This window comes from Thamnophis elegans, chromosome 1, assembly GCF_009769535.1.
Source record: "Thamnophis elegans isolate rThaEle1 chromosome 1, rThaEle1.pri, whole genome shotgun sequence".
NCBI classification, from domain to species: Eukaryota; Metazoa; Chordata; class Lepidosauria; order Squamata; family Colubridae; genus Thamnophis; species Thamnophis elegans.
This window is the reverse complement of record NC_045541.1, coordinates 118,158,175-118,185,774: the sequence shown is the minus strand read 5'-3', so window position 1 is coordinate 118,185,774 and position 27,600 is coordinate 118,158,175. Positions and strand designations below refer to the sequence as shown.

Below are 27,600 nucleotides of genomic sequence, written 5' to 3'. Positions count from 1 at the left end.
TACGTATATATAAATTAACTTGGCTGCTGGACTCAGTACATCAGCATCAGACCATCCCGTCCCAGATGTCTGAAGGTAGCATGGACCATTTGATGCTACACTTCTCCTTCTTGGCTCCCAGGTAAGTTTCGCCATAATCCAACAAGAGCTTGAGCTCCAGGCTACTTTGGCTTACAAATGTTTCTTACTGGAGTCAGTTTCAAACAAAGCAGAAGAATTTCTTCCATCGGCATTTAGAAAGAGTTTTGATTCCTTTAGCTGTCATTTTCTTTTCCTGCTGGGCTTTGTATTCAACTGCACTAACAATGGCTGTGTCAAAAACCTCCTTCAGGTTCTTTTGAGTCAAAGCAGAGCACTCTACATAAGTCTGAGCCCGGATTTTTTCAGCCAGGCCTTCTGCTTGTGTTCTTGGCACAGGTTTTACATGGTAGCGATTCAGGCTGATTAATACTTTGACATCATCTCTCAGGTCAGCTTGTGTCCCTACTAGCACCACTGGTGTTTGGGGATTGTGAGTTCTTATTTCTGGAATCCATTTTTCTGTAATGTTTTGGAAGGAGGTGGGATTTACAACACTGAAGCAGACCAGGAAGACATCTGTGTCAGAGTAACAGAGAGAGCGGAGGCAATCGAAGTCTTCCTATAAAGAGAAAAGAAACATGGAGATCAATTTGTGTCAGATATTTACTGTACTAATTACACTTAGTAGGCATTGAAATCTCTGTTTTTTTTTCCACAAAGCTCCAAAGTCAAACTTTTCCAACTCAACCAGCAAAATCATCCAAAGGTTAGAAATCATTGGAATTTTCCCAAGTGCTTTTAAGAGGAAAATTAAGTCAATTAATAGCGGCTAAGTATAAAATTAATGGTTCAGTTCGCACAACACACTAAGCTAAAACTAAACAAAACAAATTTTGCCTCAGCATGTTGGGTAAACCCTATCATTACAGTTTATGGCCAGTGTCCCTGACTGGGTGAGGACATCAATGTTCTTGTGGATGTTTCTTCTGTTCTCCAAATTTTATGTTTTGAGACTTTGATCATTGAAATAAATAAATACACAGGAAGCCAATGGTCTTCAGTTTTATATATACTTTCTTTTCCAATAATTCACCGTTTTTTAAATTCCCAAAATGTTTCTAGGCTGGGCCGTTCATAAACTCAAGAGGCATTCTTAGAAAATAAAACTGTTCTATTTGGAATGTGCCCAGAAAAAAGCAAGATAAAACTAAGATATTAGAAAATATCCTGGAGAAATATGGCAGAATAACTTTACTGTTTTGCCACCTATAAAGTGGATGTTTGTAATCAGAAGTATCCCCTCTGGTAGCCATTCTCTGAGTATATTCACAACTTTCTCAAAATCCCAGATGTGGCCATTGCTCCCAAAATATTAAGGTCTCCCAGAATGGCTAGTGTTATGTGTAAATATAGCCACTGTGGCTTAGTTAATAAATGATGTTTTAAAAAAATAGGTTAATTCACTAATTAGACCATTGAAGATGTGAGAGACTTTTAATGCCCATTAAAATGGCTTCTCAATCATGTAAACAATCAAATCCAAAACTCTGTGCCAATTAATATTTCAGAGCTCATGCTTCCCTTAAAAAGTCATGGGCCTCCAGACATATTTCATAAAAGGAATTTTTGCTGCAAATATATAAATAAATTTCAGTTATCAAGCCATAAGTCACACAAACAAGAAAGTTATATCAGTTTGTTGGTTAGATTTATAACCCAGTTTTCTTCCAGGAATGCAAGATGGCATCCATAACACATTTAGCATATTGTGCAACTCCAGGAATTTCCAATTCAAAGGTTATTTCAAATAAGAACTCACCAGAAGGAAACACAATGTATCACCTCTCCAATACTGATATATTATGTTAATGTAAAGTATGACAGGACTATGCTGTAGATTGCTACTGAATGTCAGAGTATTTTTTTACTGAATTATTGTCATTTTTTCCTCATATCATCCTTAGTATGGCATTTGAACTGGAGATGCAAATATTCTTTACTTTTATAGGACCCACCTGTCCTGCAGTGTCCCACAACTGGATACGAACGGGGGCACCATCAACCAAGACTTGAACTGTGAAGAGAAAGAGAAAATCACTAAGTAACTGATGTACGCCATTCAATTCACTAGCATCAGTCTTGGTCTATTCCCCAGAGAGGACTTTGAAGGTGGGAAGCTGCACAGATATTATCCCAAATGCTGGAGTGGGAATATTTGAAAATACTGAGCAAATACTGTAGAAGATTCATTGCCAAAACACACCCAACTCTATTCTAATGATTTTAACCTGCATTGAAGTATTGCCTCTGTCTTACCTTACCTACATCTTAACAAACGATTGCAGGAAAAGTATATATTCCATTTGAAAGCAAACATGAGCCAGTTTTTCCAGGTCCTGCAGTTCCACACTCCCATCTGTGTTGATGTGCTGAACCAATAACTGAGAGTGGATGCCATTGTGCCTGTGATCTAAGTAGGCTCTAGAGGCATTATGAAACTCTGGATCACCCTTTCATAATCTGATGTTTTAAGACGATAGTTTCTATCAACTCCAGCCACCATGGCCGCTGAGAAGGCACCAGAAAAGTCATGCAATTTCAAATTTGGCTACTCTTCTACATATGGGGCAGTGTTGTTAACACCCAGTCAGATAGAAAGGTGGCAGTCAAACAATAGAGCATATTAAGCTAGCCAAATATTTAAACACAGAAGACCAGGATTAATGCAGCTGCTTCCTAGCTACTACTACTACTACTACTATTATTATTATTATTATTATTATTATTATTATTATTATTATTATTATTATACAATTGTATCACAGCGGCCAGTTGTTTCACCGGATTTGGCATTGGTTACTAGTCGGGCCCCACCCAGGGGCCTAGGACGTCGTAACGTATTTTCTTAATATGCGTGCAGATCCAAGCAGTGCGGCTTTTTGCATTTGACTGATGGTGATTTTGTCAATTTTTAACTGTTTTAAATGTAATTCCAGTGCTTTTGGAATAGCACCCAGTGTGCCAATTACCACTGGAATTACCACTGCTGGTTTGTGCCATAGTCGTTGAATTTCGATTTTTAAGTCCTGGTATCTTGTGATTTTTTCATGTTCCTTCTCGGCGACCCTGCTATCACCTGGTATTGCGATGTCTATGATTGTGACCTTATTTTTCTCAACCAGTGTGATGTCTGGTGTATTATGCGCCAGTATTTTGTCGGTTTGTATACGGAAATCCCACAAGATCTTGACCATCTGATTTTCGGTGACTTTTTCAGGCTGATGTTCCCACCAGTTTGTTGCTGTTTTAATATTATAATTTTTGCACAAATTCCAATGGATCATTTGTGCTACTGAATTGTGCCGCAATTATAATCAGTCTGCGTGATTTTTTTTACAGCAGCTGAGTATGTGATCAACACTTTCATCAGCTTCTTTGCAAAGTCTGCATTTGGCATCATCAGAGGATTTTTCGATTTTGGCCTTAATGGCATTTGTGCGGATAGATTGTTCTTGCGCAGCCAGGATTAGTGACTCTGTTTCTTTCTTTAATGAACCTGTTGTTAACCATAACCAAGTTTGTTCACTGTCCACTTTATCTTTTATTTTTTCCAGAAATTGGCCATGCAGTGCTTTGTTCTGCCAACTATCCATTCTTGATTTTATCACATCTTTTCTGTATTCTTGTTTCGTCTGTTGGGCCTTCAGTAGATTTTTGTTCTTTACTTCGATTAATAGATGTTCTTGACTTTCTTTTAAATAATCAGCCAGTGCATGTTTTTCTTCTTCAACTGTTTGCTTCACTTGTAATAATCCTCTGCCACCTGATTTTCGGGGCAGGTACAGTCTATCAGTATCACCACGTGGATGTAAACTGTAGTGCATTGTCATTAGTTTCCTGGTTTTTCGGTCCAAAAGGTCCAAATCAGCTTGTGTCCAGTTAACTATACCAGCTGTGTATCTTATAACTGGTATTGCCCAGGTATTTATGGCCTTGATTGTATTTCCACCATTCAATTTAGATTTCAAAATTTTCCTAACTCTGTTGGTGTACTCTCGCCTGACAATAGTTTTTACTTCTCCATGCTTGATGTTATCCAACTGCAGAATGCCTAAGTATTTGTAGGCTTCATTTTCTTTGCATTTAATTAATTGGCCATTGGGCATTTCAATTCCCTCACATGCAGTGATTTTGCCCCTTTTTATGGATACAGTGGCGCATTTTTCCATGCCAAACTGCATTGAAATATCGGTGCTGAATACTCGGACTGTGTTTGTCAATGATTGGATTTCTATTTCTGACTTTCCATAGAGTTTCAAATCATCCATATATAGTAAATGTGAAATTTTTTCAGCTTCTTTGGCTGTTTGGTAGCCTAATTTCATTTTTTTTAAGATTACTGATAGTGGGATCATTGCGATGATGAAGAGAAGAGGTGAAAGTGAATCACCCTGGAAAATTCCTCGCTTGATATTAACTATTCCGTAGATCTCATTCCCTACTGCCAACTCAGTTCTCCATTGTTTCATCGCCTTTTCAGTAAAGGATGTAATATTTTTGCTAATACCAGTTGTTTCTAAGCATTTTATGACCCAACTATGTGGCAGTGAGTCAAATGCCTTTTTGTAATCAATCCAGACCATATTCAAGTTCGTTTTTCTGTTCTTACAATTTTCTAATATCATTTTATCAATTAGAAGCTGATCTTTGGTGCCCCTGCTCCTTCTTTTGTTGCCTTTTTGCTCTACTGGCAAGATGTTGTTTGTTTCCAAATAATCCATCATGTTATCTGCAATAATGCCTGTGAGTAATTTGAAGGTTGTTGGCAAGCATGTTATTGGTCTGTAGTTTTCAGGTGTTGTTCCTTTAGCTGCATCTTTCTGAATCAAGTATGTTTTTCCAGTTGTCAACCATTCATCAATTTGGCCCTTTTGTAAAATTTCATTCAGTTGCCTGGCCAATATTGCATGTAAACTGGTCAGATATTTGAGCCAGAAACCATGTAATTGGTCCTTTCCAGGTGATGTCCAATTCTTTACCTTTTTAACTCGATTTTTGACCATCTCAGTTGTATTATTATTATTATTATTATTATTATTATTATTATTATTATTATTGATATAGTGCCTCAGGTTGATTAGGAGGGCTTTAAGTATCAAAACACAGAACCAGGTCTGAGCTGCAGTCATCCCAATTGGCAAATGGCTCTTCAGTATCTGTATGTTTAGCTAACATAAACAAATGCATACACTGTTAAACATGATGTCCTTGTGTCTCTACTATTTACAGTATAGGAAAGTAACTTTTGGAAAAAAACAAACAATTGAAAAGCAAGAAGTCTACATGTTTAGCTGTCCTTTCTGCTTTTTGCCACCTCAGAAGTGTTCTGGGAGCTGATGTCTATGCTGCATATCCAGAGTTGTTTACTGTTAACAGCGAAACCTTATTAGTATTTGCCACAAACATCATTGCATAATTGCAATGAACTCTGACAAAGTTTTTAAAAGCGGCTCCACCCAGTAGGCACAGAAGTTGTTCTTTTACCTATCTTCATGTTTTGTTCATCTTAGCTATAACAGGCCAGGCCAGGGTTAGTCCACTAATGATCCTAAGCTCTGTGACGATATTTGAAAGCCGGGTGTTATTCCCATGTGGGAATTAAAGAATACAAATTCCCAACTCCCTCTAGCTTCTCCATTGCAACCTACGCTTGTTCTCAAGATTGCTGAAGCAGTGGGGGTCTGGCAGCTTCTAACATCTTCCATAAGAACAACCTGTCATTAAACCTGCAGTCCCTTAAGGGCTGAAACTGGCATGGACTTCCTTTTTTTCTCTTATTGCTTCTAGCAACTCTTCAAAGCGGCATATATCTATCCTTTCATTTGTGGGCCAAAGCAATTGGATCTGAACTGATAAAACCTGAAGGGAGGGAAAGCAAAACAGAGAGATATATAACTGGCAATTATTCTTTCCTTCTTTCCTTCTTTCCTTCTTTCCTTCTTTCCTTCTTTCCTTCTTTCCTTCTTTCCTTCTTTCCTTCTTTCCTTCTTTCCTTCCTTCCTTCTTTCTTTCTTTCTTTCTTTCTTTCTATCTTTCTTTCTTTCCTCCCTCTCCCGTCTTCCCTGCTTCACTCTCTTCTCTCCTTTTTTTTTCTTGGCTTCTAAATGATTTTAAAGGCATAAGGAAAGGACTGGAGCACTAAGTTTCATAGTGTGTTCATAGTAAATGCACAAATTCCTTGAAAGGCTATCAAAAGTTGTTCAGTGTGAATATCAATGGTGGCACACAGTATTTATTTGAAAGACAACTTATTTGTCTAAATTTTTCTTCATAGAAGGTGAAGCTTTATACTCTATAGTGGTTCGGCCCAGAAAGGCCTGGCTATTTGTCTGTTGTGTCTATGTATATCCTCACAAATCAGCTCAAGAATTGTAGTTCAAACTGAGAAATAATATTTTCTTCATAAATAAGATAACTTTCGTTTATGCCATTTCTTTCATAAACACAGCTGAACCTATTAACTCACACAAGTAACCAAACAATATACGGTACCTAAATAATCTTGCAAGGCATTAGCCATTTGTTAGTCTACAAAATACATATTTAAAAATGTAATCTGCTAAATGCCAAGCATAATAAACCATTTAAAAATAAATTTTACCTCATTTTTCTAATATTCTTGTTAACCTGATACAAGGAAAAATTTAACTATTGGGATCCTGACTTAATAATGAGATTGGTCAGATCCTGGCTTTAAAATACAGTTGATCCAATTCAATTCACAAAATTCAGAGTGTGAATGGTTGACACATTATCTAATGGCTCAGTGGCTAAGATGCTGAGCTTGTTGATCAGAAAGGCCGGCAGTTCAATGGTTCGAGTCCCTAGTGAGCTCCCCTTACTTGTCCCAGCTTCTGCCAACCTAGCAGTTCAAAAGCATGTAAAAATGCAAGTAGAAATATAAGAACCACCTTTGGTGGAAAGGTAACAGCATTCCGTGCGCCTTTGGCGTTGAGTCATGCCTGCCACAGTACCAAGAATGCTGGCTCTTTGGCTTTGAAATTGAGATGAGCACTGCCCCCTAGAGTCGGGAACAACTAGCACATATGTGTGAGGGGATCCTTTACCTTTAATGGGCACTGACTGAGAACTGAAGAAATAATGAGGGAGAACCCACCACCTTTTATTACCACATTTCTCCTACTGTTCAATCCAACTCTGTTGTATGGAATAGCTAAGATTAAATTCTGTCCACTCCTTTGTGGTGCTTTTTGCTACTTGAGGATAATAAAAGTATCAAAAAGTATTCAAGTAGCAGAAATGATAATGACTTCTCACCTCTAAACTAAATATGTCAGGTCCTCTGATCTCTGCAGCTCCAAAGGATATCTCATCAAAATTTTCAAGTATTTAGAGGGAAAAAAATGACAGGCACGGGGGTACAGGATGGAAATTAAAAATAAATCTTCAAGAACTCTTCACAGCTCCCTGCCTCCAACAAACAAACTTATTTGAATAAATTTGTAGAAAAGAACTGAGAACAATTCACTCTCCTATAACTATTTGTGAAAACTGTGGAGAGCCAACTGAAAATGCAGGAAGCAGAGGAGAGAGGTGATAAAAATAAATCAAGGCAAAATGCACAATTAGCAGGAGAGTGTAATGGAGGAAAGGGAGACATCCTGTCTTACAGGAGACAACAGAAGGTACTTAACACCAACCAGAGATATTGCCAGAGTATCCTTGAGTACAGAGAAGTTCTTTCTTTATTTTGGAGAAAAAGGACTCTGCTAATCTTTTCTCAGGCATCTTCTTGTCATTAGGGAAATGAAGACTGTAGTGTTTGCAGCCCTGTTCTGGATGAAATAACTCTTGTTGCCTCAAGGTCTTTCGGTACAATCAGGCAAAGCCTCTGAGTCACCTCAAAATGTTTAGTACACCCTGTTAGCTGTACTTTTGCCACTTTGGAATATAGTCACCAGTCTCCACAGCACTTGGAGGACTTTCCTGGAGTTGGTTCCCTGCCTTGGCTGGTCTTATAGAACTTATAGAATAACAGAGTTGGAAGAGACCTTGGTGATCTAGTCCAATCCCAAGCAGGAGACACTATACCATTTCAGACAAATACTGCCTAATCTCTTAAAAAACCTCCAGTGATGGAGCACTTCTGCAGCTTTTTTATTTTTTTGGGGAGAGGGGCAAATGGAGAGAAAAACCAAATTATAGCTTGTGCTTGAGGCACAATTTCTTGTCTAGATATTTGGAGGCTTGGTAGAGCTGATCAGGAACAGGAAGGTGCAGGGATCAGACCCGTCTTCTGAATAGTGGTTTGCACATTGTGCTAAGCCCATGATGGTGAACCTATGGCACATGGGCCAGTGGTGGCATACAGAGCCCTCTCTATTGGCACATGCAGCGTCACCAGCTGCTCTTCTGGTGTCCAGTGCATACATGCGCACCATACATGCGCACCAGCTGGTCTTTGCAGGTGCCAGAGTGCCAGAAAACTGCTTAAAAATGGCCCGAAAAATTGCCAAAAAACAAGCCATTTTCCAGGCCGTTTTCTGAGCTATTTTGGAGCATTTTCCAGGCTGTTTTCCAGGTCATTTTCCAGCCATTTTTGAGCCAAAAATGGCCTGGAAAATAGCCTGGAAACGGCCAAAACTGCCCAAAAAGCAGGCATGCATGTGCCAGCCAGCTGATCTTCAGGTTACTGATGCTCCGGCATGTGCCCATACATACACACTCATGCACACACGTTCCAGTCTGGGCACTCGGTGCCCAAAAGGTTCGCCCTCACTGTGCTAAGCCCAGTATTGCGTATGGTCATATCAGCCAGCCTCTTTACTCCCCTCTATTGTGAATGCCCCATGAACTATTCCCCAAACTCCTGCTTTTTAATTTTCTACCATGAATTGTTACAGGCAGATTCTCTCATCTGTCTGCTCAGGTCTTGCCCAGAGATTGGATGGAGAGAGAGTTGGTGGAAGAAACAAAACACAAACAAGAAAACCAGTCCCAGAGTGAGAGATGGCCCTTGTGTGAATTTATTGAAATGTAAACAAAGGGGTGAAAACATGGCTCTGTAGCCTTGCTTGGGATGCCTAGAGGAGTACACAGTAGTGGGGCTGGTTAGCACCCCGAAAGCCTTCCCTCTCCCTTTTAATTAATTTTTAATGTTGGATTTCAATTGCCCTTGCCTCTTTTTAAATTTTATTTAACATGCTATGTTTTAGTATTTTATTTGCACACCACCCACAGTTGCTCTGTGAGGGAAATGGGTGGTGCCAAAATTGAATTAAATAAATAATATAATAAGACTCTCAAGAATGGGATAATGTGTATATGAGTGTGCATATATATGCACACACATTCATACACAAACACCACCAGGAAATGTCTGGGATAAAGACTAAAGTGGGAAGTAAAAATAAAAACCAAGAAGGCAAGAGCAAACCACTTCCGCATTGCTGTCAAGAAGACAATATCAAGCTATCCTTGAAACAATCAGCTGGAGATCTCAATATCCTTTTCAAAGCACGTAGTTTAGTTTTTCAAGCGTCAGGAAATGAGTTCAGCACAAATCCCAGTTCAGCGTTTTCCAAACTCTGCAACTTTAAGGTGTGTGAATTTCAACTCCCAGAATTCTCTAGCCAGCATGAATGGCTGGGGATTTTGGGGAGTTGGAAGTTCACACACCTTAAAGTTGTCAAGTTTGAAAATATTGTTATAACCACCATTTAACCACTGTGCCGAGGTGGCGCAGTGGTTAAATGCAGCACTGCAGGCTACTTCAGCTGACTGCAGTTCTGCAGTTCAGCTATTCAAATCTCACCGGCTCAGGGTTGATTCAGCCTTCCATCCTTCCGAGGAGGGTAAAATGAGGACCCGGATTATTGTTGGGGGCAATATGCTGACTCTGTAAACCGCTTAGAGAGGGCTGAAAGCCCTATGAAGCGGTATATAAGTCTAACTGCTATTGCTATTGCTATATAACACAATAAGGTACCTCCATAGCACAATAGAAGTTGTAGAAGTGATGATACAAATATTGTACTGTTTGTAATTATGTACAATGGGAATCAGAGCCATTTTGGCATTGCAGTAAAAAGAAAGAAATCTTGAAAATGTCATAAAATTAAGGAATATCCAAAGGTTATGCTTTGAAAAAGGAAAAATGTGTACGTTTCTGGGTGAAATAATATTAGTTTTCATCTCAGACAGCAACATTCCCCAATACACATATTCTTATATGGGTTGAATTGTTATCCATATCAATGTTCCAAGCCCAAAACCGAAAAAAACTGTTGGGAAGCTGTAATCCCTCCTATATAAAGTGTGCTTAACTGACTCTCTGTAATAAAAGTACTCTAAGTGAGAATATAGAGAGAGAGAGCAGGGCAGACAGGTGTTAGGCAGTCAACAATTAAAAGGCAGCCATCAGATTTCTCCGCAATTATTTTAATGTCCAGACAGCCTCCTGGGGAACAAGGTCCTTCAAGCTGTAAATTAAAAGGTAGAAAAATAAAGCAAAGCAAGCAAACTCTACCTAACTACATATGCCATGTACATATACATGGAAATTCACATTCCCATATTTTCAAACTGGAGCAAAAAAGTGTACAGGTAGTCCTCAACTTGGGACCACAATTAAGCACAAAATTTCTGTTTTTAAGTGAAACCTTTGTTAAGTGAGTTTTTCCCCGTTTTACAATCTTTCTTGCAAAAGTTGTTATGAAGTGAATCGCTGCAGTGGATAAGTTAGTAACCTGGCTGTTAAATGAATCTGGCTTCCCCATTGATTTAGCTTGTCAGAAGGTCACAAAAGGTGATCACATGACCTTGGGACACAACAGATGTATGAACCAATTGCCAAGCATCTGAATTTTGATCACATGATCATGGGGCTGCTGTGAAAAACAGTAATAAATAACTTTTTTCAGTGCAGTTCTAATTTTGAATGGTCCCTAAATAAACTGTTGTAAATCAAGGACTACCTGCATTAACCTGATAATGTCCTCAAAATGGTAAAAACTTCGCAATACATGAAAACACTGATGAAAGTCCTTGATATGTTGGCCCCCTTCCCTCTTTTTCTGTTGTATCTAACAAGTCAAATAAAAGCCATCTTGCTTTACTTTAACTACAGTGGTGAATGCAATAGCAATAGCAATAGCAGTAGACTTATACACCGCTTCATAGGCCTTTCAGGCCTCTCTAAGCGGTTTACAGAGAGTCAGCATATTGCCCCCAACAATCTGGGTCCTCATTTTACCCACCTCGGAAGGATGGAAGGCTGAGTCAACCCTGAGCCGGTGAGATTTGAACCGCTGACCTGCTGATCTAGCAGTAGCCTGCAGTGCTGCATTTAACCACTGCGCCACCTTGCAATATGTTGTTTTTTTAAATGGAGTGGAGCCAAACATGGCTCTGAAAATAAAGCAACCTCTTTAGGACATATAAAAAGCAAGTTAGGATGGAATAAAATGGTTAAACATAATAGACATAGAAAGAGAACTTGCTTGAATTTATTTTACACACTGACACTCCTGGACTTACAAGCATTTGCCTAGTCAGCCTCCTGCACCACGGCGGTATGTGTGTGTGTGTTCAGGAGTTAGATTTGGGGGTTCTCCGAACTGCACAGAATCTTAGCTAGAGGTTCTCCCAGCAGCCCACCCCTGCTTATGACCAGTTTTTACACTTATGACTTTTGAGGCATCCCCACAGTCACGTGATCAAACTTTGGGTACTTGGCAAGTGGTGTATATTTACGATGGTTGTGGCATCTTGAGGTCCTGGGATTGTCATTTGCAACCTTCCTAGGGACCTTCTGACAAGCAAAGTTGATGGGAGAAGCCAGACTCACTTAATGATGGCACAATTCTCTTAACTGTACTTAACAACATGGTAAAAAGGTTGTAAAACCGGGCATGACTCACCTAGCAACTATCTTTCTTAACGGCTGAAATTTTGGGCTCAGTTATGGTTGTAAGTCAAAGGCTACCTGTGACATGTCTTTGGCCAGCATAGAACATTTTTCTGATCTCAGATGTGGAAGACAAGATAAAGTCCTTAGTGGTTTTTTTAGACTTCAGGATAGCCAGCCTTGGATTCCCCATGCTTTTATTACAGTATCTTGCAAAATATGAACATTTAATTATTACTGCACTGAGTTATGAGTACATATAGTCTAATCTCCACTGAATGATAGACTGAGGTAACACAATGCCTACTCAACCATCAAGTAGCAGAAGTGAAAGAAGCCCTACTTTTGTTAAGGCCAGGACACAACTATGACTGTTGCCAAAGCTTAGCTGTAAAGAAAGAAGACTAACCTGTTCCTGGTCAAAGAGTTGCTGAGATTTTTACTTGATCTTCCAGATAGTGGGCATTTCCCGCTTGTCTCATTTCTCATTTCAATACTTGCCAAACCCATATTGTAAATATAAAATGGTTACTAGGCACAAAGCATTAGGGTGCAAAAAAAAATCTGATACCATATTTTGTGTGAAGTATATGCCATTATACTACTAATGTATATAACACTGTAAAAATGCCATTTGGTATGACTTTATTCTCCATAATTCTGATCATTGCACCTCAAAAAAAGACTCTTGTCTACCACAATGTACTCTTTGTTGCATTACTTTTGGAAACACCCTACAAGTTGCAGCAAATAGCTAGTATAAGAAACAAGAATCACATCATATTTATATTTTAAAATGCCTATTATTTACCAGGTACTATTTAAGCTATTGGTATTACACTTTCAACCTCTAGTCGAGAAGGCATATAACTTTATCTACGATGAAGGTATCCAGCCATTAAGGTCTGTTGAGCCTTCTGAAAATTTTGTAGCTCTTGAAAGGCTCATTTATTTGGGTCAAAGTGAGCATCTTTTCCTACAGGCCATGGAATACACCGGGGATGTCAAACTCGCGGCCTGCAGGATGGATACATCATATGCTGGCCATGGCCACATCCGGTTTAGTGAAGGGGGGAAAATCGTGATACGTCATGTGACATCACCGTGATGACACAAGTTTGACACCCCTGGAATATATTCTTTGCTTCTACTTTCTATGTAATTAGAAAATCTATAAAGATGCATCTTGTTTAGCATTTTTTTTTTACTTTTTAAAATATTAATACATATTATATTTAACATTTACCTTTTTGTATACTATCTTTTAATTACTGTTATCCAATTTGAGTGTTCATTTGAAAAGAAAATTCAGGTCCGGATCAAATGAATAGACAAAATGATTAATATAGCAGACAAAAATTAAAATCAAGAAGAAGAACTAAAATGTTGAGACTGTAGTAGGCAGCATTCTTCCAAGGAAGAACTGCAATGCCTTAGGTTTCTTGTTTAGAGTAAAACTGAGAATGGGGTGACATAGCAGAGATATCTAAACATCATGGCATGGAAAAAGTAGAGTGAGGGAAGTTATTTTTCTCATAAGGTAAAGGTAAAGGTTCCCTTTGCACATATGTGATAGTCTAGGGGGCGGTGCTCATCTCTGTTTCAAAGCCGAAGAGCCAGTGCTGTCCGAAGATGTCTCCGTGGTCATGTGGTCGGCATGACTAAACACTGAAGGTGCATGGAACACTGTTACCTTCCTACCAAAGGTGGTCCCTATTTTTCTACTTGCATTTTGCTTTCAAACTGCTAGGTTGGCAGAAGCTGGGACAAATAATGGGAGCTCTCTCCATTATCTGGCACTAGGGATTTGAACCGCCGAACTGCCGATCTTTCTGATCGACAAGCTCAGCATCTTAGCCCCTGAGCCACCGCATCCCTTACATAACGTCTTTTACACAGTATTAAAACAGTGTACAATCCACTTAAATCAGACTTTGAGCAGAAAGAGATTCAAGATTAATAAAAAAAATTTGCTAGCACACTAGGCACAGTTAAACTACATAATTCTCCATCAGACATAGTGATTCTACCAGTTTCAAGTGTTTTAAAAGATAACAAGAAGAATTCATAAAGGATCGAACTATCAATAGCTACTAGATTGGATGATCATATCCTGAATCACAGACAGCACCCCAAATACCAGCTATTCTCAAACTTGATTATCATAGTGATGTATTCTCATTGGGCCACTTTTCATGTTTATTTTATGGCTCTATTATTTTGCTTCTGTTCCGTTTACACGACTTTCATCTTCTTCCTTTTTATTATTGTAAGATGCCTAGAGTAGCCCCACAGCATGATAAGTGGCAAATAAATTTTACAAATAAGCTTCACTGGAAGAGCTATTAACCTCTTGGATGCATCTGCAACCCCATCACATGATAGCAATAAAATTGGGCCGTGACATTGACCTACTCCAGCAGAATTTTTACCTACTATGATGCACAAGTGTGCCTTTTTCCAAGGATGCACCAAATAAGCATGGTAAAGTGATATGAGGAAGTTTATCTCCACCCTTCTCACACAAATTTGTAGGTCTTGTTTTAATCGTGTTTTGGCCTTCCCTCTAAGTGACGCAGGAAAGTTTCAGTGTAATAAAGAAACAGGTTAGGCAGGAAAGTTTGGTGGGTGACCGTCAATATTTACTGACCCCAAGAGCATCGCTGTCTTGCAATGTGACATATCAGTAGTTCTGATCTCAGCATAAATGCATGGGAAAATATTACTTTTAAATATTATCTGAAACACTAGCCTTCCCTATCAGCCCAACCTAATGACCTCTGCCTGAATAGGACAATAATTTGACATTTCCAGCTAGTACACTGATTGCAAATGATAAGAGTTGTACTTCAACTATCTGGAGAGGAGCAGGTTGAAGGATTATGTTCTTTATTTTTGCACATGATTCACGATGGATTATCTCATGCTTTTGAAAAACCCTGAACAGTTTCCTCTGTACTCATTTAAACCAGTTCCACAAGGCTACGTGGTTTTTACTTATTTAATTCATTCATTTATATTTGCCTTTGTTTTACCAATCAGCATTGGGCACTTGCAGTTCAGGCCTGGAAATGCGCACCGATTGCCTTTAACTCTCGTATAAGCTTGGTTCACCTAGCATAAAGAGTTCTAACATGGTTACTTGAGTGTCAGTTTATTATGTGAACACAGCTGATTAAATGAACCATAGTTTAATCTGATACATGGACTAGCCACAGTGAAGCAAAATTCCATCCCTTGTGTGTTTGAAGAAAAAAGCTTACTGGCACAAGTTAACCCTATTTTACCCCAGGGATGTAGTCATATGTTAACTACACATTAGATAATGTACATGGTATATGGTAAATTATGCCAATACTAAATTTTGAGGCTAGGAAATGTGCTATTTCCCCACAGAAGCTCAACCTCACCCACCCACAAGATGTTTGCAATGCAGGCTGCAGTGCCTCAGAGAGAAAGTCCACTCAGAGAGTGGTAAGGACAGCTGAGAAGATTATAGGAAGCTCATTTCCTGTTATTCAGGATACTGCTTATAAGCGCTATCTGCTTAGAGCTCAAAGCATTGTTAAGAGACCCCACACACCCACTTCACGGTCTGTTTCTGTTGCTCCCCTCTGGGAGGAGATTTCAAAGAATTTCTAGCAGGACTGTAACAGTTTGGTTCCCTATGCCATCCATCTGGTAAATTCGCCAGATTTGTTTTTCTCTCCATGTACATATATGTATACATCCAAACTAGACTGTTGTTTCTCCATGTCATATAATATATGTGGGTATATGCATAATTTTGTATTTATTTATTTAGTCGTGTATATGTAGTGAATGTTGAAGGTGGAGACCCTTTGAGAGCTGCATGCAATGAAATTTCACTTTAATGTATATTGATTAGTGTACATTCAAAGTGACAATAATTCTAAGTCTATGTTTAGTGCAATTTGATTGGGTGGGAAACCCTGCCTGGGATTATTCTAAAGCAGTTTAGTCTTCCAATTATAGCTGCTGGGATTTGGATGTGAGACTTAGATTGCCACCTGTTTATAAACAGGGAAACAATTAACATCCCCTAATTTTGTTGAACTAAAATGAAAAGGGAAAACTTTGGAGAACAGCTGTATGGATTCTGTTTGAAGCATTCCAGTCTACTGAAGCCAGTGGTGCAATTCAGCTGGTTCTATCTGGTTCGGGTAAACCAGTAGCGGTAGCTAGTGTAGGGAGGCTCCATCCACCAGCCCAGACATCATCACGTCCTGTTTTTGATGCTCTGCACATGCGCAGAAGGTCTTGGGCACACTCACATTTGCAAACCGGTAGCAAAGATAGGTTGATTTCATCCCTGACTGAAGCCCACCAATTGGGCTAGAGTAGCGTTCAAGAATCAAACGTATGAAAGCTCACTGGGCAGCCCTAGAGAACTCTACCTTTCAGTATTGCTGCTGTAGGAAGATGAAAAGAGAGAAGGATTAAACCACATTGTATCCTGATACTTGGAGTCCTTGGGAAAGTGTTGAAAACAAAGAAGCATCTTTAGAAATTGTTTTGGGGAAATCGCATCATGCAAAGCAAGTTGCAAATAAGGAAGATTGCCACCTACACTGGTTCCTCATCTGGATTAGTCCACACATGTTCCCAAAGGTTAGAGATCTATTGTCCTGGAAACAGAAGAAAAGGGGCAGACAGGGTGGCATTTTGGCATTCAATACCTGGCCTTAATCAAAGCAGGCAGGAGGAACATCTAGCCTTGAGGTTCCAGATATTGTTGGAATACACCTTCTAGCACTCTCATTATTGGCCTCACTGGAGTTGTTGGGAGTTGAATTTGGAGGCTGAAGCTCCCATTCTACTAGGTTACATTTTAAAAAAGAATTTTCAAAAGATAGATCTGATATTTTGTAGCACTGTTTAAAAAGGAGAAACTCTGATCTAAAAAATGTGCTTCTTATAATGTATTCTTTCTGTAGGATCAGATTTTAAAAGCATGTACAATATATAATAAGCTAAATACACTGTATATTAAATATGTAGCAGTGGAATAAATGACCCCTGTAATATAAATTTAAAGGATATACTGCAATATAAAATTCAAGCCATAGTTCACTGAACCACAGACTGTTCTTTGGTTTGCACATAGTTTGGTTGGTAGTACAACCAAATCAAGCGATAAGTTAAATATACATGTTCTAAATTAGAACAGCAGACATAGCAGCAAATTCAGCCTGTCCCAACCAACCTGGTCCTCTCCACATATATTGGGACTATAACTTTGAGTATTCCCGTTATCAAGTTGGTGCAAGCTGACTTAAGCCTGACGGACTATGTAGCTGATTGTCCTACGGGAGGCAGCAATAGTGTTCATGCACTGTGTGCTAATTCAGGCATATCATTTAGTCTGTTCCAGGTCACTATTGTCACTTAATAAACTAGAGTTAAGCAAGACAATCAAAAATGGGTGGGGCTAGAACCCAAACAGAGTATAATTTAACTTTCTGGAACATCTACAGGTAGTCCTTGACTTACACCAGTTCATTTAATGACCGTTCAAAGTTACAACAGCACTGAAAAAAGTGACATGACCATTTCTCACAGTTACGTTTGCAGCATCCCCATGATCATGTGATCAAAATTCATATGTTTGTCAATTGCTTCACAATTATGACAGTTGCTGTGTCCCAAGTCAGGTGATCCCCCTTTTCAACCTTCTGACAAGCAAAGTCAATGGGGAAGCCAGATTCACTTAACAACCGGGTTATTAACTTATCAATTGCAGTGATTCAATTGAAATTGAGGCAAGAAAGGTTGCAAAATGGAGCAAAACTCACTTAACAAATGTCTTGCTTAATAACAGAAATGTTGGGCTCAATTGTGGTCATAAGTCGAGTACTACATGCACTTCTAAACCAAATGTCAAAATCAGGTTTGAGACTCTTGGTGCTGTAAAAGAAGTTCTGGCATTTCAGGAGTTCAGGTGCAACATAAATTATTACACTAGTCAGGATGTTAGACAGCATGATCTCAACATCTCTTCCAACTCTTTCGCTATATGATTCTGTGACTACATTGTATGAATATTCTTTACAACAAATGATGCAAGACCACCTATTTTGGTTGTGGGAATCCTATGTGCTCATGGGAAGATTGATGCCATCTAGTGAGCGCATGTTCAAAATGAAATTCAGGTTGGGGTTATGTGTTGCTCCAGTTCACTGCCATTTAGTACAATGGTTCCTTTGCTGTACGATAAAATAAATCTAAAACCACATGCTGTAGACATTCCTATCCATTGCTTCAGATAGGCCAATCAAAATTTATTTGTTCATTTTGCGGAGTAACCTACCACTAATTTTCAAAAGACAAAAAGACAGCTTTTTTGAAAAGAGCCAGATAAATTGTTTTATCATCCGGCAATTATTTGTTGGAAAGCAATCTCAAACTGATTTGATAACACACATATAATTCTTTCTAATCCTTAAAAGCCCATATGGATGCAGTGAACCAAGTTCAGAAGGATCTCACACTCAAATAGGAGTAATTGCATTAATCAGTCATTGCATAAGGCACAACATCTTGCAGCTATTCAAACTGTTGAGAACAAACACCTACTTCACTCTTCTCCCAGCTCATGCCTTCCCAACCAGCATGGGAGGCAGTATGATGATGTCCTTGAAGTTCAATGCCATCAGGAAGGCACCAGGTTGGAGATGGCCAGCCCTATGTGTTTCTCTCAAATGTGAGGGATCAGTGCATATTTCAAGTTCCTGTTGCTTGTAAGTGATAGTTACTTCAAAGTGAAAAATAAATTTCAAAATTCCAATATGCTACTTTTCATGTAATCACCTTTGTAGCTATATTCTGTACTGTAAAACAAACCACTCTGTTTTACACTTCAGAGGATTAAATATTTTTAACATTTCTCTAATGACTGAGCTAGCTCAGAACGCTGAAAGATGAGCAAACCCATCTAGAAGACACCAGGTTAGAGAAAGTGCAACAGCAATTCATCAAAAATATCAAGACCAGAAACTGTCTCAGCTGGTTCTAACTGCACTTTCTATTTCTTTCCTTACAAGGTTATGCTCAGACTGACAGAAACTCTTCAGATGATGAGATGTTTTGACTAATAGGCTTCAAGGACCATTAAGAGATTGTTGACAGCCAGTCATCCTCATGGGATAGACAACCCAAGCAAACTGACCAACCTAATAATATTGGCAGACAACTACTTCCTGGGGAAATAGCAATTCAAAAGAAATTGAACCTCTATGGTTTCTCTAGAGATGCCATCTTAATCTTAGAGTCAGATCAAGTTAGAGCAACACTAAGGCAAAGGTTCTTTGATGCAGAAGGTCAAACACAAACCACTGCTCTCTGTCATAATATAATTGCAATCCCTGAAGATTAAATGTCTAAATCAGCCTCATGTTTATCACAGTTCCCAACTTTAGAAGAGTCTTATTTTTACATTGATCTCTCCACAGCTGTCCTGGAAGGGACATAGAGAAAAGGCTAAATGAAACCCAATATTGTCCCTCTGATATGGGTACCGTAGAAACTACAGTTCATATTCTTCTATATTGCCAGTTCTACAATACATTCACCACCAGTTGATTACACTTCTTTTATTTATATTTCCAGGGCACTCTGATAGCTTTTAAGTACATTATTTGTTAACAATCAAAATCACTTTATTTCTGTAAAAGTCATTAAAATGTTGTTGCATTGTGTGTAAGCTCCACCCACAAGTAGTTACTACTTGTTCTTGTTGTTAGGGGATACTTTTGTGTTGTTCATTTATTGATTGTACTTTTTATTGGCCAATGACCAAATAATTAAGTTTCTCTCTGTCTGTCTGCAAAATGAGAACTTTGACACCGAGGGAAATGGTTCTTCTAATGCAAGCAGATATTCTATTGTTTTTAATGTTACATTTTATTTATTGTTAAATGTGGATTCAGTATCTAGCATAATAGATTTGACATAATTTCAAAATTAAAAACAAAGTAAAATCAATTGAGAAATCTTATCCTCAAAAGCCATTTAAAAATCTACAGTATTTGTAATAAGATGCAGAGATAGAGATATAGGTTACAGGTGGTTATAATAATCATTAGGTCATTTGGAGAAGAATTGCTATGTGGTCAGTAAGATGATACTGCCTTGATGACATGTAATCAATCAGTCGCAGACACTAGGTAAAACTGGAAATAATAAAAGAATGAATCAGATGGATTATCTGCTCCAGCACACAAAAATCTAGCACCACCTTTATTCTATAACTGCTACAAAAGTTTGTTTAGGCAAACATCTTAAACAAACTTTCTAGGGAGGAAATCCCATTGATCTTAATGGAATATATTTTCAAGGAGGCGTGCACAGAATTGTAGTGCTGGAGCACAGTTTATCAATTCGTAAGTTTAGCCAGTCAATTGAATGTGTATCTTTCTTGGGGTGGAGGGGTAATCTACAGTCATCCATCCTGCATTTCCAGTTAGTCTTGGGCTACATGATCTGTAGTGTAGGTAGTTGATACTTGGGATAATCAACCCCCAAGTGCTGTTGGAGTTTCATCTTTATAATGAATTACTGGCACACTTTCAGATGGCATACAATTATCTGCTCTTTCCTATATTTTAACTGTAAAAACAATTTGAAAGTAATGCTCTCTCAGCTTTACCTCTAGCAATTAAAATCACCTCAAACAAGTCCAACAGACTAGATATCTTGCACTGCTAGCTGAGTGAGAGAGTTACCACCCTTGTTCCAAGGTGAAAGACTACAGTGAAAGGTTTTGCCTTGTAACCTTTTTTTGAGTTCAAGAAGTGTTTGCAATAGTTTCCTTTTTGAGAACTTCTCAAGCTTATGAAATACCAGCATTATTGGAATGCTAGATGGAACTCTGTAAAATACATAACACTTCTAAATTTCAAGAAGGTAGGATGCCCATCTATACACATTTACCTAGGAATGTCACACTTATCTCAACAAGATTGACATAAAATTGTACCATCAATGAAACAGGAATAGAGATCAGTTGCTTCCCACTTGATTGAGCATTTGGTTTTTCACAAAGAATAAGAAAACTTGTTCACCTCAGTCCTCCTGCTCCAGTTTAACACTCAAATAAATAACAAAGGATCAAAAACTTTCCTTCCACATCAAGGTTACAAACAGATCTGCCTTTTCTTCTCTTTTCTTTGTGCAAGGATCCCATGTAAAAAGGAACTATATAAATCATTTTTCATCCAACTTTATCTGTCTCTTGAGAGAGAGAGAGAAAAGTCACCTGCTAAATTGCTGTTTGTTTTCTCTATGCCTGGGAACAAAGCAGTAGTTTGACAATCCTACACAAGCAGACTTCCTAACAACACTGAAACCAATAGTAGGTGTTTCATCCCATTGTATGTATTAACTGTTATCTTTTCAAAAACACACAGGGCTAAACCCAAAAGACAGCCACCAACCCACCCAGCCCCCTCCTCAGCAAGCGCCCTCTACCCTGCCTTGACAGGCTGGGGATTTCTGCTCTGCCTACCTGAGAAGGTGTCTAGTGCAGTCGGTCGGTATTGGTCTGGGTATCCATTGGTTGTGTAGCTGACAATCAGGCTGGTTTTGCCCACGGCTCCATCCCCGATGAGGACGCACTTAATGCCCAGCTCCGAGCCGCTGCCTCGGCTGGGGCAGCTGCTCCTTCGCAAGGTGGGCGAGTAATCCAAGAGCTCTGGGGCGGCATTGCTGGAGGAGCCGGAAGGGACCCCCTTCGGCTTCCTCTTTGGAAAAGGGGGTACGATTTGAAGCACAAAATGGTTGCAGTTGGAGATCGTTTTCTTTTCTTAAAACAACCAAACCAACCTAGAGCGAAAGAGCCCAGCCCAGGAACTTTCAGGTGACGGTGGCACCCGACGGATCAAAGCGACCTGAGAGCCTCGCGTGGGTCAGGCACCGTTTCCCACGCAAAGCAGCAGCTTCTCTTTCTCTGGGTTACATCGCTCAGGTGTCCCGGAGCAGTGAAAGAGTAGCCAGGACAGGTAGGTTTGTATCCTGGGCGGGAATTCATCCTCTCAAGCTTTACATTTAACTTCCCAGCTGTGTCAGGTGCTTTTGTTTTTCCTACGGCCTCCTTCATTTGCATAGGGCCACCCCCCTTTCCCTGTAACTTGAGGCTGCGGCATCAGGACTTCGCCTTCTCGGAACTGGGCGCCAGCTAGTAAGGAAAAGCCGGCGGGATGAGCAACCGAAAGGCTCCCTGCGTTAAAAAAAACACACAAATATAAAAGGGGGCAAGTCTTGTTCGCTCGAAGTCCCAAGCAAACAAACAAGGTGGTTTGGTGCAACTATCTCTTTTGCAACACGATAATACCCCTCAAAACTATGTGATCTAAGTCAGCCTTTCTTCTCATCCTTGGCAATTTTAAGATGTGCGGATGTCAATTCCCAGAATTACCCAACCGGTTGGGGAAAATGTATGGACATTTCATAGGCAAAACATTTCATCGGCAAGGAACATGTGTGCAATTCTCTTTTGAGCCCTTGGAGAACTATGCTTTTTTTAAATCCCATAATGAATGCTTCAGAAATGGGTCACTTAGGACCTGATTCATAAACCCCACTCTTGTTTATTGTCTTTCCCAGTTCCAGATATTCCCCAATCTGACTCTTGAGGACACAAGATGGGGCTCCTTCCATTACCCTACTTTATTTCAGAATTTCCATGACACAGATGGGACAATGGTCCTTCTCGTAATGACAATTTACAAAGAACTGGTTTTAATCCCCACATGGTTAGGTGTGATGAAAGAAATGTCCTTCTGGTTCAGCTCCAAGTAGGGAAAAGACACTGGAAACATGGAGGCTGCTTGGAAAGATGGTTTATATTGGTGGACAGGACCACATGGCTGGAGTCCTGAACCGAAAAGGTACATGATAATATTGGTGGAGAAAAGAGAAGGGCCCATTGAGATGCTGAGTCCCTGGTTTTATGCCCTCTCTGGCCTTTGATCTTGAGCTTGTATTCTGATTGGTTGTCAGACTCTCATGGGTCCATGCAGGGGCAACTCTCTAGGCTGCGTTTGAATCCAGGTTTGGTTGAGTCTCAGATGCCATGTGGTGAGTTGGGTAAAGTGCCAATATTATCATGCCTAATCCTATCCCCCTGAAGCTGAAGGGGAGAACTCTTTATTATGTAAAGGGACTAGCTTGGCCCTCTTAATGGCCCATTGAAAAAGTGGGGATGGGCAGGAAGCTACAGGGAGCTATTCTCTCTTTTAAAACATGTTTCTTCCTTTTCTAGAGAAATTTTCTGCCTTCAATATTTCCTAGGATATTTCATTTTTCTGGGAGAGGGCTGGGTGATAACTTCCTACAGGTGTGTGTTTTTATAATATATATCCTGAATCTTTCACAGTTCCATTCAGTCACAATACAGCTGGAGATACAGGATACTCTTCAACAGATTTTTCACAGCTCAAATTCTATAACCCTGGCCTAATTTGGCAGCCACAGGCTTCATCTCACCCTATTTACTTTATCCTCAAATTATTATTAGTCACAAATATGGTTTGTGCAAGGCATTTGAAAGAGGTATTTTGTCACAGAAATGAAGCTTTACTTTCAAACTTCATGCAAGTTTGTTTGGCTGTTTGTGCAGGCTGACAGCTATATTATGCACCATCCATATGGAAAGACTAATCTTACCCCACTAATTTTTGCACAGGAACAATACTTACTTAAATTTTGATAAGGTTATTGCATGCAAATATAACTTGGCACAGTGCCTCTGATTAGTACTTTCTTTCCATCGCAGATTTATTTGCATAAAGGCCATGCAAGTCAGTGGAAACAAGTCTTGGCCCAAGCTGGGTCTTCCTGTTATATTGCAGATGTAGCAGATCAGAGTTTCAGGGAAAAGACATCATCCATGTGTCCAGCAAGTATGAAGTATTCACAGGTATTCATACCAATTATTTATGATTTAAAATGATCACTAATTTATATGCGTGTAAGAGATTTGGGGAAGTGCCCATTCTTCACTTAGAAGATCATGGGAGAAGGGCTGAAGTATGAGGCAGGAAGCAACAATTCTCAGGGCAGAGACAGAAGTGTAAGGTTAATATGGAATAGATATTTCTGGGTCTCAAGGACAGGAAAAAAACACACTAAAAAGTCTGTTGATTTGAAAGGATGGGAGGCAAATGCCTAGAATTTAATTCCTGGGGTGTGGTTCTCTGTCTCTTTCCACACACGTAATAAGCAGATCTTCTGCATATATATGACTTCCTTCTTGTCTGGAATAAAGCACACTATCTGTGCAAGTCTATGAAGCTTCTTCTGCTACCAGATGCAAAGCTGAGCTTTTGAAGAATCAGTGATTTTATTGCTATGCATGGTATGAAGATGGACAAGGGGCCTAATTCACTTTTTCCCACACCTCCAGGTGTATTATATTTCAACACCCTCTGGCTATGCAGTATTTTATCTGTGTTGGTTGAAATTAATGTACATCCAAGAACCAAATCCATTCCAAACCATGGTAATGTCAAAAATATAAAACATATTGTGATGTCATGATGCAAGCTCAATTATTTTGTTACTTTAATTGCGATGTGACTCAAAATATATAAGGGGTGGGGTTTCCATCATGGCTGCACATCCCTTATCCCCTTCTTGTGATGTCTATGTATCCGAGACAAGAGTAACTAGTGGGCCCTGGAAACAGTCCAAGAATAAAATGCTGCCATTGGCTCTGTGTGGAAGTTGTCTACCCAATCCCAGTGGTAGTCCTCAGATAACTACTGCCCTGTTTAGCAACTGTTTGAACTTACAGTAGTACTAAAAAAAAAGTTTTACAACCAGTCTGAGCACTTACAATGGTTGCAGCATTTCCATGGCCATGTGATTACCATTTGCAAGTTTCACACCTGGCCTCCAACAAGCAAAGTCAATAGTAAAGATGGCAGAAGGTCACAAGTTGTGGTCATGTGATGTTGCCCTTAATCACATGTAATCGCTTAAATGCTAGCAGCAGAATTGATGTAGGTTGGGTGTGCTTACATGTTACTGCATCACTTTTTAATGGAGTTTAATGGAGTTGCCAGTAGCAACTGTGGTTGTTAAATGAGGAGTACCTTTTTGTAAGTATAACTCTGGTCTGCAAAGTGGGATTTCATTCTCATCTGCCTCTACCACAGAATACTTCCCATATTTTTGCATTCTGTAAAACAGTCAAACTCAAAATTCATGATATACAAAGTATAGGAATTCAAGTAGATGAACGTTGACTCCCATAGCCGTGATGGCAAACCTATGGCACACATGCCGGAAGTGGCATGCAGAGCCATCTCTCCAGGCATGCCAGCTGTCGCTGATTGCTCTTCCAGATTCTGGCGTGCACACACACATCGGCCAGCTGGTCTTCATGTGCGCATGCATCCCAGAAACTGGAAGACCAGGTGACCAGCGGGCGTGCCGAAAATCAGAAGCTTAGCTTTCTGGTGCACACATGTGCTCCAGGGAACTGCTCTTCCACTTTCCGTTGCTCCCGCGCATGCGATCCAGGGAACTGCTCTTCTGGTTTCTGGCGCTCCCTCCTTGCGCGCTCCCGTTTTGGCACTCTGTGCCGAAAAGGTCCACCAACACTGTCCTATCGGCATATGGTTCAGAATAAGGCAGAGAGGGGCAAATATGTTATTTTGGACTATACGGTTTACAAACACGAAAAAACCAGAGGAGCAAAAGTTGTAAGTCTTAAAGAACAGAGAAATTGCTCCACAGGTCAACATTTACATTTATGTGACTGATAAAAGGTCAAGATTTATTGACCTATTGAGCAGAACGCCTGTGTCATCCTTTTCAAATTTTAAATGGCATCTTTGAGTAAAGAATGTGACGGATTAAACCAGTGAACTGACCAATTTGTTGGATTTTCTGATTGCTGATAGCAGAATGGGAAATTGTGTAGACAAAGAGTCAAGGATGCAGGTCTCTGATAACTAAGGCTATTGCAAGAGTAACTATTAAGAATTCCAAGGACTTCCCAGTATAAAATAAAAGCCCACTTTATAGTAAATTTGGGTTTAATCTTTGGGTTTCTTGTAACCTGCTGTTATGGTTTTAAGCCTCCCTCTTCCTGGGGAGAAGTGTCCCTTGTTATGGTAATGGACTAGATTGGCTTTGAGCTATTTACCTCTAACCTTGCTAAAACTCACAGAGAGGCTCTACTGGATTGTGTGACAGCCTTCACTCTCACAAGAGGTTGTAAAATCTGAACAGAATTCATTGGAGGAGGGTCACCAGACTGTGCCTTTGTTTGTCACTTTGAAAACCACTGCTGGTGATATGCCTCACTGTATGGCTCCAGGCAGTTTACAATGGAAAACAATAAAAAATAACATCCCATACAAAATCCACTGCAATAAATCAACTATACTCTATATACCTTAATTGCTTAGTATTTCCTCAAAGAATTCAAAGAGCCAAGAATAAGTTTGCTGTTAGTTGCGAAGTCATGTCTGACCCATCGTGACCCCATGGACAATGTTCCTCCAGGCCTTCCTGTCCTCTACCATCCTCTGAAGTCCATTTAAGCTCATGCCTACTGCTTCAGTGACTCCATCTGGCCACCTCATTCTCTGTTGTCCCATTCTTCTTTTGCCCTCAATCTTTCCCAACATTAGGTTCTTCTTTAGTTGGTCCTTCTTTCTCATTAGGTGGCCAAAGTATTTGAGTTTCATTTTCAGGATCTGGCCTTCTAAAGAGTAGCCAGGGTTGATCTCCTCTAGGACTGACCAGTTTGATTGCCTTGCAATCCAAGAGACTCACAGGAGTCTTCCCCCCAGCACCAGAGTTCAAAGGCCTCAATTCTTTGACGCTCAGCCTTTCTTATGGTCCAACTTTCACAGCCATACATTGCAACTGGGAAAACCATAGCCTTCACTATATGCACATTTCTTGGCAGGGTGATGCCTCTGCTTTTTAGTATGCTGTCTAGATTTGCATGAAATAAGTTATTCTAGGTTAAGAATAAGTTATTTCATGGGAATCAAACAATGCACCATTTAACCCATACCTAAATAACATTTTTCTCAAGATGAAATTGTGGCTTTTGTGTCAAAATGCTTTAATTCAACACCAGAAATCTATACTATCCTTTTCATGATTCTTGATGGCTCTTGATCACTGAATGCTCTTCCGCTTCTACCCAATGCAGCTATTCTTGGAAGGAAGTCTGTTAGATAAATCAAGAGTGTACTCAGATAGAAGTTTGTGATGTTTGTAACCAGTCAAGGATTAAAAACTTTGCAGGGGTGGGGAATCAGGATCTCTGCAGAGGTAACTGAAGAGCCAGCCCAAGAAAGACAATCAGAACAGACCTGGTGAAACCAAGGCAGAAAATTATTTCTGGAGATGAAAAATGTATCTCCCTTGTCAAACCCATGTTTCATTATTTATTGACCGAGTCTACGAATGCTGATTCATTGCGCACGACTGACAGCCTTAGCACTGTGGGAAAGAAAAGCCAACTCCCTAATTTCAAAAGGAAGAAAAAAAAATACACATCCCTTCTTCCAGTCATAGCCATTCTGAGAAAACTCAGATTATGTGGCAAAGAAGTATTGTGTTAATCAGTGATGTGAAATTTTGTAAGCTTACTGTGACACACT

At 39.6% G+C, this 27,600-nt stretch overlaps 1 protein-coding gene across 1 annotated transcript; it reads right to left on the bottom strand.

Moving 5' to 3' along the window:
• Positions 1-199: 199 nt before the first annotated feature.
• On the bottom strand, positions 200-25,107 carry RHOV (ras homolog family member V). Its single transcript, XM_032213530.1, has 4 exons — positions 25,066-25,107; positions 21,477-21,711; positions 2,037-2,095; positions 200-640 (listed from the first exon to the last, which is right to left on the bottom strand). The coding sequence occupies exons 1-4, from the start codon at positions 25,105-25,107 to the stop codon at positions 200-202; spliced, it is 777 nt and encodes a 258-aa protein (XP_032069421.1).
• Positions 25,108-27,600: the final 2,493 nt, after the last annotated feature.

Coding starts and splice junctions, on each gene's coding strand:
- RHOV (XM_032213530.1), bottom strand. CDS start 25,107: ATGAAATCCCACTTTGCAGACCAGAGTTATACTTACAAAAAG. Junction 2,096..21,476: donor TGCACTAGACACCTTCTCAG/GTAGGCAGAGCA, acceptor TTCTCTTCACAG/TTCAAGTCTTGGTTGATGGT. Junction 641..2,036: donor TGTGGGACACTGCAGGACAG/GTGGGTCCTATA, acceptor TTCTCTTTATAG/GAAGACTTCGATTGCCTCCG.